Here is a 10,894-nt window from a genome sequence, read left to right on the forward strand (position 1 = left end):
AGGCATGTAGGAGGAGCCAGCTGCCGGCCCCATATGGTGGCTCTGCCCACTAACTCTGCCAGCACCTGGGGAGGAGGGGCTCCGGGGAGAAAGTGGGGGAAGAGGGGGCAGAACTGCTTTGGGCAGGAGTGTGGCTTTGGGGTGTTGTTGGTGGGTTTTGTTTCAGCCCCCCCACGGGGAGCAGGGTTGAGTGGCCAGCTGCTCTATGTACACTGTCTGGGCGACTTCTCATGCGACTCTTAGCCCTTGTACAAACGAGGCTCAGAGAGGTACAGCCACCCGCCTCAGGTCACACAGCTCGCGAGAGGCAGCGTGGGAGAGCCCGTGCCTGTGACGTCGGGCCTGTGCCCAGGACCCCCGTGTGTGGGTCTCTGGACAGGGGCCCCCAGCCTTGAGGGCGGGCGCTCCTGGCAGGTGGCGGGGTTGGTGTCTCTGACCCTCCCTCGCTGGGCTGCCCCTCAGGTACAAAGGCTTCATCAAGGACTGCCCCAGCGGGCAGCTGGACTCGGCGGGCTTCCAGAAGATCTACAAGCAGTTCTTCCCGTTCGGAGACCCCACCAAGTTCGCCACGTTTGTTTTCAACGTCTTTGATGAAAACAAGGTGAGCTGGGATGGCGGGGCCTCCCCCACAGCAGCTGCTCAGCCCTGGGGTTCCCGCAGCGGCTCCATACCCACTCTCTCCCCCAGTGTTCCCTCCGGGAGGAGGAACAACACGTGTGCACACTCAAAAGCGCACGTACACAGATACACACGAGCGCATGCACACCCACACATGCATACACACAGATGCAGGCATTCATTGTGCACGTGCTCACACCAGCACACACAGGCACCACCCAGAGATAGTGCGTGTGCATACCTATACCGTGTGCACACACGTGTGTACATGCATGCATGCACGTGTATACCTCAATGTTTTTCTTACCAGGACCAAATGCAGATGCCTCCAGGGACAGTAGCAGGCGTTATAGTTGGCACAGACATTCACTGAACATGTTACAGCCCTTCATGTGAGAGCTTACAACCCACGGGCGTGTCAGTTTTTCCCCCCAAAGCTTATTGGGTTTTTTTTGTTTTTGTTTTTTTTTAGAATACATTTTTATTGATTTCAGAGAGAAAGGGAGATGGAGAGAGGGATAGAAACATCACTGATGAGAGAGAATCATTGATCGGCTGCCTCCTGCAAGTCCCACACTGGGGATCAAGCCTGCAACCTGGGCATGTGCCCTGACCAGGATCGAACCTGTGACCTTCTGGTTCATAGGTCGATGCTCAACCACTGAGCCACGCAGGCGGGGCGGGCGTGTCATGTAAATATTCCATTTGCCGATGAGGAAACTGAGGTCTGAGAATCAGACAGTGTGGAGTCTTTCGGGCCTGGCACCTTTCACTGAGCACCACGGTTTCACGGCTTCTGAGCTGTTGCGCGTCCCCTCCTGGCGGTGGCCGCGCTGGCAGCTGGTGGATCCAGGCTTGGGCGTCCGCGGTCCTCTGGACTTGGTCCCACGCCAGCACTCCTCTGGCTCCCGGTGCTCGCGGTGGGTCTACTGTGACTTGTCCCCACGCTCCCGCTCTTGGGCGCTCGGGCTGTTTCTGTTCCGTGAGGCCCTGGCTTCCGCCCCGGGTGACTCCACGCTGACAGTCACCCTGCTTGGCCCTGGGGAGAGCTTCCTGGCCTCAGTTTCCTCATTTGCAAAACAGATAGGTAGGATTGCACCGTCTGGAGCCCTGTCTTCAGGAGCCCGGAGCCTGTGGGTCTAGGCCCGGGGGAGGGGACCTCCAGGCTCTCCCAGAGGTGGAGCCTGTGTTGTGGCCTCACCCCTTCCTCCCGCCCCTCCCGCCCGACCTGTCCCATTTCTAATCCGACCCCCTCCCCTCTCCTTCCTCCCCTTCCTGGTTCTGTCCCTCATCCTTCACTCCCACCCTCTCCATGTGGCGTCTGTCTGCCACGCTCTCGGTGCCCGCTGCTGCTCCCACCACCTGCCCAAGGTCTGGCCTGACCAGGTGGCCTGACTGACCGAGGCCACCTGCCCCTCTCTCCTGCCAGGACGGACGGATCGAGTTCTCTGAGTTCATCCAGGCGCTGTCGGTGACCTCGAGGGGGACCCTGGACGAGAAGCTGCGGTGTAAGTCCACCCTCGGGCTCCACTGGGCGGCCCCCGGCCGGGGATGGCCAGAGACGGGGCCAGGCCCTCTGTCCCAGCTGAGAGAGTGGCCCAGACCTGCTGTCGCTTCAGGTCCGAGGAGGGCTCCGGAGGTGGCCGTGCGGGAAGAACATGGCTTAGGCGGGCGGACAGATGGGGCAGGAGCTGAGGGGACATTCAGGCGGGTGCAGACATGGGACGCGGCCACTGCAGCCTGGAGTTAAAGACCCACTTCAAGTGCCGGACCCACGTGGGAGGCCGCTGTTCTGATGACTGATCTCATTCATTCACCCATTTACTCGTTCACCCAACGGATATTGACCAATCAGGGTCACATGTCTGTGCCGGGCAGGAGGCCAGGAACCCGGGAGGGGGGTCGGAGGGGGTCAGATAGACGGGCACCTGCTCTCACGGCTCAGTCTAGCATGAGACGTGATTTTTTAAAATCCCATAAAACCGAGACAGGAAGAGGGAGGTGAGAGCTGGCAGGGGGGAACTGACCCTGCGGTGAGTCAGAGCCGAGCTGGGCGTGGAGGGAGCTAGCTGGCTGGTAGGAAGCAGGGAGGAGGGCTCCAGGCAGGGGATGCGGAGGAGCGGGGACGAGAGGGTGCAGAGGGCAGCGGTGCGGGCCCACGCTGGCGCGGGTGACGGGAGGGAAGCTGATGAGAAGATGGAAACAGCCGGCCGGAGCGCGCTGCTCCCTAAGACGTTCGCACTGCGTTGTCTCAGCAGCGAGAAAACCCTGCAGTCTCTCTGTGTTGTTTTTTTTAAGGATAAAAGGGGTTGCCCTGGCCGGTAGTTCAGTGGTCAGAGTGCTCACCAAAGGGTTGTGGGTTCCATTCCTGGTCAAGGGCACACACCTGGGTTGCAGGTTCTAAGCCGAGGGGAGCATCTCTCACATCGATGTCTTCCTTTCTCCCTCCCTCTCTCTCTCCCATCTCTCCCTCCTTCCCTCTCTCCCACTCTCTCTAAAAGTCAATGGAAAAATATCCTCAGGTGAGGATTAACAACCACAGAAATAAGAAAAGAGGATTTTATTTATGCAAAAGCTCCTTGTCCCCTGGGCGAATTGTTTTATTTTCTGAGTTGGCCACAGGGACTGGAATGGGAGAGGCTGTGGCGGGGAGGCCGCGGGGAGGGGGGGGACCCTCAGGACTCCTCCTGGGCCAGTCCTCCCTCCCAGCTTCAGCCCTGGAGGCCTCGCACTGGCCGAGGCCCCCTCCTATTTACTCCCAGTTTCTTTCTTCCCAGTCCTAGTTGAAATGGTGCGTGCATGTGCGTGTGCATGCGTGTGCGTGTGCGTGTGCGTGCGTGTGTGTGTCTGCCTGTTGGTCCTGATGGAAGTATTTGCTGACTGGGTGAGGCATGGGTGAGGCATGGCTGTGGGCCCCCATCGCGTGCAGAGGTGCAGAGGGCGGAAGGCGGGAGCAGAGCTGCCCCTGCTCTGGGCCCTGGTGACCGCCTGGCTGGTTGATTGCAGGGGCCTTCAAGCTCTACGACCTGGATAACGACGGCTACATCACCAGGACTGAGATGCTGGACATAGTGGACGCCATTTACCAGATGGTGGTGAGAGCGCGGGGTCCCGCTGGTAGGAGATTGGGGGGCAGCCAGTTGAGTGGCTCTGCTTGGCCCACAGGGACCACCCCGGGGGGCCGCTCTCCTGCGGGGGGGTGAGTTGGCGGGGTGAGGGTCAGTCACTGCCTGGGGCCACTCGTACTTCTCCGTCCTGGGAGAAAGGTGGGGGCTGGGCTGCTCCAGCAGAATGGCAGAGAGGGAGGGGCGCTGGGCGTGAGGGGGAGAGGCCGTCCTCACCGGGCCGCAGCCCAGGTCTGCGGGGCAAATGTTTGGCCCAACGCCAAAGCCCAGAGCGCGGGAGCCCAGCCCCACCTTGTCTGTCCCCGGCAGGGGAACACCGTGGAGCTCCCCGAGGAGGAGAACACCCCCGAGAAGAGAGTGGACCGGATCTTCGCCATGATGGACAAGGTGAGGCCGTGGGGAGGCTGGGCTGACTGGGGAGGGGGGTGGACAGCTGGGGCCAGGCCCTGGGTCCTCACAGGTCCCACTGAGCACCTGTGGGCCTGGCTCAGGCAGGCAGCACGGCCTGGGGAGGGGTCCAGTGGCCTGGTGGGCAGCCGTCCCCGTCAAGCCTGTTTGAAGTAAGTTTGCCGAAGAGTTTTTCTCCCATAAACCGCGATTCTCAGCCGTTGTTATTTGTGCCACCGACCTTTTGGCATCTGGAGAAGTCTGTGGTTATCAGATAGATGCATAGGATCACCCAGGAAGCGGATTGTTCTGGAATACAGCTGTCACATGTTTTAAGAAGACCCCGCGATGCAGTATTCCAGGGGCCTCTTTATGCACACTTTAGTAATGACCTATCGCGTTGGGCCTAGCCACCCCATATTTTTGAAGCAATGATACACGTATGCGCTGCCTGCAGCAGCTGTGATGTGCTATGACCTTCCCGTGACCTCCACAGTTGGCAAGGTCACAGATACCGCTGCTTCGGATGGGGACCCTCACCCAGGTTCGTCCTGGGAGGAAAAGCTGAATTTCAGGGAGAGGATGGTGAAAAGAACAATCTCGTCTTTGCCATCTGAGCTCACAGACCTGCTGGATTCTATCCACGGGCCCCAGGTTAAGAAGCCCTTTACGTCAAACTTCCTTTGACCTGCAGTAATGTTGCTTTAAATGGGGGTCTGATATCAGGGCGGCCGGGAAGCCCAGCGTCCGTCGCTTGCCTTCAGTGAAAGAATATTAGTTACAGGGACGTCGGGCTCATTGTGATACGCCGCCGGCTGCCGGCTGGAGACAGGCGCTGGCCTGAAGCTCTGAGCCTGAGGCCTGTGCTTCCTGCATTTAAAAAGGGCGACGAGCCCGGCCAGTGTGGCTCCGTGGTTGAGCGTCGCCCCTTGAACCAAGAGGTCTCTGGTTCGATTCCTGGTCAGGGCATAAGCCTGGGTTGCAGGCTCAATCCCCAGTAGGGGCGTGCAGGAGGCAGCCAATGGATGTCTCTCTCTCTCTCTCTCTATTCCTCTCTCTTCCTCTCTAAAATAAATAAAAACATTTTTTTTTTTAAAGGGGAGAGCTTAGCCCGCAGCAGAGCGGGGTCAGGACATGTGGGCTGGGGCTCCGCTGCTCTCTTGATAATAATGAAAACGTGTGCAGAGTGGGGAGCAGGGAGCGCCCACTTCCTCACAGGTGGGCCAGTGGAAGTCAGTGCTGAGACCCTTAAATCTCCAGGTCATCCTTCCCTCACCCGGGGAAGCCAGGCCCACCCTGCAGTCAGACAGGGTGCTCATTCTGGCTTCCCCGGCTACCAGCCAGGGGACTCTGGGTGGGTGACCGAGCCTCAGTTTCCTCCCAGTAAAATGGGGGTAAGAGCAACGCCTCTTCTTGGGCTGGGCGTGGGGATCCCATGAGATCAGCCCGTGCACTTAGCACATGTGGGTGCACAGCAGGCGAGCTGGGAGGACGACCTGTTGGGCTGGGGGACCCCGGCCATGCTTTCCCACCGGAGGTCTCTGCTCACAGGTCTCCTGGAAGGGATACTGGCCAAGACCACCCCTCCCGAGACACCCCCTAAGTCCCTGTGCATGAGCTGCACCGGCCTCCTCCCAGGGCCCCCCGGGTCCAGGACAGACGCTCCAGGGACCGCTGGCGCCCCTCCAGGAGTGACCGGAGAAATGCATTAGGCGCTCAGCCCTTTGGGGTTAGCCACCGTGTACGGAATTCACAGCAGCGATAACGGTGACTCCGGAGTTCGGGGCGCCTCCAGCTCCAGCTCAATGCCCCGCGGAGGCCAGCAAGTCCTCTGTCCCCGATGAGGAAGCGGGCAGAGCCAGGCTCAGGGCGGCCAGCCAGGAAGCGTCGGTCTGACTCCTGACTCTTCTCACCTGGCCCGCTGCGCTGCCTCCTGACTCGCTGGGGGAGCTCTCTGGGGACCAGCCCTGGGCCAGGGGCCAGGCCCGCGCCTGTCCTCGGAGGCTGGCTGTCCCTCCCGCTCAGCCGCTGCCTCTCTGCTTGCAGAACGCGGACGGGAAGCTGACGCTGCAGGAGTTCCAGGAGGGGTCCAAGGCCGACCCCTCCATCGTGCAGGCGCTGTCCCTCTATGACGGGCTGGTATAGTCCACGCCCAGAGCTGGGGTGAGTCAAGGGGGACCTGGGGCCTGCAGGGGGGCGGGGGGTGGGGAGGAATCCCAGCCACAGGACGCCGAGGGTTGGCAGAGAAGTGCCTGCCCAACGTGGGGTCTGCCCGGTGCGGGCACGGCGGGTGGGGGCGGCCCCCGAGGCAGGGCCTTCAGATCAGCCCGAGGCCTCTGCTGCGGCCGACGACTGTCCTCCTGGCTTCCTTCTCGTCCTCTCCTGCGTCTGCTCTGCCTTCCCTGTGAGTCCCATGTGGGCGGGGGAGGGAGTGGATGACCCCCGAGGTCCTGTCCGGCCATGAACACTCGTACACGCCGTCTGGTGGACACATGTGTGCGCGTGCTGGCTGTTCGTCTCCGGTGACAGCATGGCGGGTGGACTCTGACATAACTCACGGAGACGTGCGAACGCTCTGTCTAGGAGGCCCGTCCTGCCCCCCCAAGAAAAAGTCAGATGGTGCCATTAATTTATTTAACACTCTTTGTTGTGTCCTCACAGCTTTCTGTGGAAGTATCTGTGTATGTATTTCCCGCGGCAACAATGAGTTCAGAACCATATGTTGTTCACGCGTTTTTGTTTTTTTTTTAATGGACAATTTATAGAAATCATTTATTTTTTTTTCTTTTGGAGACTCAGCGCTAAGAAAAGAGATGTTTAAACTGTTTCACCCTCGTTGGCTTGCCGTTCACATCCTGTTGTGCCCACAGGCTGTCCTTAACCTGACTGGTGTAGACACGTATCGCATCCTCACCAGCAACATGTCGACCAAGAAGGTGTACCTTTGTTTTCAAGACGCGCCTTTCCGAGTGACAGGATCCAGCTCCCACCAGCTCGTCCCCGCCACCCTCCTCTTTCCTGTGGCTCTTCCAGAGCCTCCCAGATAGTAATCATGTCCGTTTTGCCTTCTATCATTTGTGCAATTGATTTGCCTTCTCAGATTCCCGATGTATCCTAATTCCCGGACAAGTTACTGTTACAGAATTCAGCATCTGCATCAGCAAATGTTGTTGGAGACCATCCTTTTTCATAGCTGCATAGTATTCCGTCATAGAGCGGGGCCATAACTTAACCAGTCCCGTGGTGTGGGGCCTTGGGTTGTGGAGAATTTTGGGGGTGGGTTAAAGAAGTTCTCTATTACGGAAGCATTCACACCCAGTGGTAGAGAGAGTAGTGTAACACCGTGTCCCCAACAGCCAGCTTCAGAGTCGCCAACTCACAGCCGATCCTGCACCATCCCTACCCTCCCTCACACACACCCACACTGGGTATTCTGAAGCACGTTCAAGACATCATATTGTTTCATACATAAATAATTTCAAAATGTGTTCCAAAGAACGGCTCTTTAAAAAACCCCCACAATACCCCAACTTCAGGATTAATTCCTAATATTGCCCGAGCTTCAGTGGGTATCCCAGTTTCTTGTTGCCTCCCCAGGTTTGTTCACCTTGTTTATTGGAATCAGAATCTGAGTAGGGTCCACATGTTGCAATTGGTTGAGCGGTCTCTTAAGTGTATTTTAATCATTAAATTTTCCCCTTCCTTTTCTTCTCCTTCTTGCTGTTGGTCCAGAAACACCTTCCATAGAGGTTCCACGGTGTGGGGTCTGCGGGTTGCGCCCCGTGGTGGTGTGAACACCACCTTCTGCTCCCTGTTCTCCCTGGAAAGGGGCGGTCAGACCTGCAGGCTCGCTGCACGTCAGTGCGACCCACTTCGGGGAGAACACCTCACGGGTGGGGTTGTGTGTGTCCACGAGGTGGCACGTGATGACTGGCGCTGTCAGCACCATTCATTCATTCCTTCATTCATTCCTTCCTTCATTCCTTCCTTCATTCCTTCATTCATTCCTTCATTCATTCCTTCGTTCACAAGTGGTGCAAAATGAAGTCACCCCAGCTGCCGTCCCTGCCTCGCATGAGCTGCAGGCTTCCCTGCAGTCGCTCTTTGGTTACCCCAAGTCCTAGGCTCGAACAGGAAAGTCAGGGTAGATACTTGATTCTCCCCCTTGATGAGTTTTCCAAGTTGGATTTCCAACAGCCTTCATCGCTGACCAATGACTTTCCTATGTACATGTATATGCACGTAATCATGGCTTTCTGGATGAATGCATTCAGGGACTTCCATCATGTCTGTGGCTTTAAGCAGCAGACACAGTGCTGCCCAGCATCAGGGCTCACAGGTCCCTGCGGAAGGGGAGGAGCGTGGCTGGGAAGTCAGCCGAGCCCCCGGGGGCTGGCAGGGGCCATCGGGAGGCTGGGGGGACACGGGCCTCTCTCGGGGCGCTCTGACCTCCCTTGGGGTGGCTGCTCCTGTCCTCTGTCTCGCGTTGCCGTTGCCCCTTCCCCCAATGGCCACCCAAATCTGGGCCTCGCGGGGCCTTCTGACTTGCCCAGGCCGCCCGCACACAGCTCCTGCTGGCCCCGACCGCGTTTCAGATCCTCACACCGATCAGGAGAGGGGCCCCTTTGAGTCAGACACTGACACCTGTCCCAGGTGGGGGGCAGGGACGTGCGATGCAACACGGATGTGGAGCAGGTGATGGGAAGGGTGTGTGGGTGGTGCAGACAGTAACAGGCTGTTCCCCAGGCTGCCTTTTTTTTTTTTTTAATTGATTGAGGTAAAATTCACATGACATGAGATTAACCATTTTAAAGTGAACAATTCAGTGGCATAAAGTACAGTCACAGTGTTGTGCAAGCACCACCTCTATCTAGTTCTAAAGTATTCGTATCACTCCAAAATAATGCCTCCCGTCGCGCACTCTCCCCCCACCCGCCGCCACCAAGCCTTTGGCAATCACTCACCTGCCCTCTGTGCCCAGATCTGCCCCTGGGGGGAATTTTATATAAATGGACTCCCACGTCATGTGGGCTTCTGTGTCTGGCTCCCGTCACTCAAGGTTCTTCCACGTTGCTAGGCCTCCTGACTGCACGCGGACCCTCTCGTCAGTTCTTCATTCCTTTCCCTGGCTGAGTGGTAGTCCCCTGTGTGGATGGACCACGTGTTTACCCATCATCCCCTGATGGACACCTGGGTTGTTTCCACCTGTTGGCCATTGTGCATGATGCTGCTGTGAACACTGGGGGAGCATGGACTTATTTGAGTCTCTATGTTCGATTTTTTGGGGGTAGATGCCTCGGAGCGGAATTGCTGGGTCCTGTGGGAACCGCAAGTTTAACTTTCGGAGGAAGCACCAAACGGTTCCACTGCAGCTGCACCTTTTATATTCCCAGCAGCGATGGACAAGGGCTCCAATTTCTCCACACCCTTGCCAACACTGCTTCTTTTCTGTTTTTTTATTCTTTTTTTTTTTTTTTATGATAAGTCATCCTCGTGGGTGCGACGTGGTGTGTCTCGTTGTGGTTTCAATTTGCGTTTCCCCATCACTGATTCTCACCTTCTCATGCGCTTCTCAGCCATCCCACACCTTGTTCTTACTGGTTGCAAACTGGTTCATCCCATGGCTACGTCCTCCCTATCCAGCCAGTGCCCTGAGTGTGTACCCTGGGCTCGCTCCCTCCCTCCCTCCCTCCCTCCCTCCCTCCCTCCCAACCTCGTAATCTTGCTGTTACAGATGATACTTTAGGAAACGTTTATTTCTGAAGAGTAAATGCAAAGCACCCCCCCATGAGTGGGTCAGGGGGTGTGCACGTTGCCAGGCCCCCTGACTTCACGCGGACCCTCTCGCCGACTCTCCCGCCAGCTCTGCATGCCCTGCAGCCGCTCTGAACCCTCCTCCCCTCCTTGTGTCTTCCAGATGCCTGGGAAACTTGCCTCCTCCCGTGCCATGAGCCGCCTCCGCCCCGGCCCCGACACCGCCCTCCTGTGCCCACCTTGCCATTCTCCACGGGGCTGCCCCTGAACAGCGAGGCCCGGCTCTCCCCTCCTCCCGCCAACTCCCCCCTGCCCCCGCCTGCTGCACCCACCGCCGCCTGAAGCCACCGGCTCCAATCGCCCACCACCTCTGCTTGTCCAGAAAACACCATGAGACGGCAAAGGCTCCAGCCGTCTGCGAAGCCTGGGGCGCAGCTGCTTCGCAGGCAGCGCTCCGTCCCCTGCTCTCCCGCGCGTCTGCTTTTGTTTTTTATTTCAAACAGACATTGAAAAAGAAAAAAACAAAACACCTACCTTCTGTTCTAGAAGATCCGGACTGACAGGTGGGGAGAAGGCCTTGGGGACCTTGGAGAACTCTGCCTTGTCCGTCGGCCACCAGGGAGGCCACGGAGGCCCCGGCCTGGCCCCGGGTGGGCCCGCGTGTCCGTGTCGGGGGCTGCGTGATGCCCGTTACTTGTCGCCCCGTCCTCGGGCAGCCCACCGCCCGCGTGGCCGGGAGGACTGATCACGACGGTGATGACTCTGACGGCGTGCTGTGCTTTTCGCGGGGAAAGTGAGGTGGTTTTTTATATCCGTATATAACTATCCCTGTTATTTATTGGTTGTTAACTGTTGCTGCTGCCTCTGTGTCCAAAGCTCCCGTTTACATGTGCAGCCCTCGCCCACCTGCCAGCAGCGGCCGAGAAGCCAAGAACTTTGTTTTTTCAGATGCTGTGTTTGATGTTTGGAGAGGGGGAAGGCGGGCTTCTTAACTGGCCACCGCTCTGTTC

At 58.1% G+C, this 10,894-nt stretch overlaps 1 protein-coding gene across 1 annotated transcript in view; it reads left to right on the forward strand.

Annotated features, from left to right (window-relative positions):
• The window catches only part of NCS1 (neuronal calcium sensor 1), a 38,087-nt gene extending 27,678 nt beyond the window's left edge, over positions 1 to 10,409 (forward strand). Inside the window, exons 3-8 of the mRNA XM_059658328.1 lie at positions 463 to 601; positions 2,048 to 2,126; positions 3,625 to 3,713; positions 4,053 to 4,130; positions 6,177 to 6,293; positions 10,048 to 10,409. Of these exons, the coding sequence (XP_059514311.1) occupies positions 463 to 601; positions 2,048 to 2,126; positions 3,625 to 3,713; positions 4,053 to 4,130; positions 6,177 to 6,275 (484 nt within the window). The 3' untranslated portion in view covers positions 6,276 to 6,293; positions 10,048 to 10,409. The remainder of the gene's footprint in view (positions 1 to 462; positions 602 to 2,047; positions 2,127 to 3,624; positions 3,714 to 4,052; positions 4,131 to 6,176; positions 6,294 to 10,047) is intronic.
• The last annotated feature ends 485 nt before the right edge of the window (positions 10,410 to 10,894 follow it).

This window comes from Myotis daubentonii, chromosome 11 (assembly GCF_963259705.1).
Source record: "Myotis daubentonii chromosome 11, mMyoDau2.1, whole genome shotgun sequence".
Lineage (NCBI taxonomy): Eukaryota > Metazoa > Chordata > Mammalia > Chiroptera > Vespertilionidae > Myotis > Myotis daubentonii.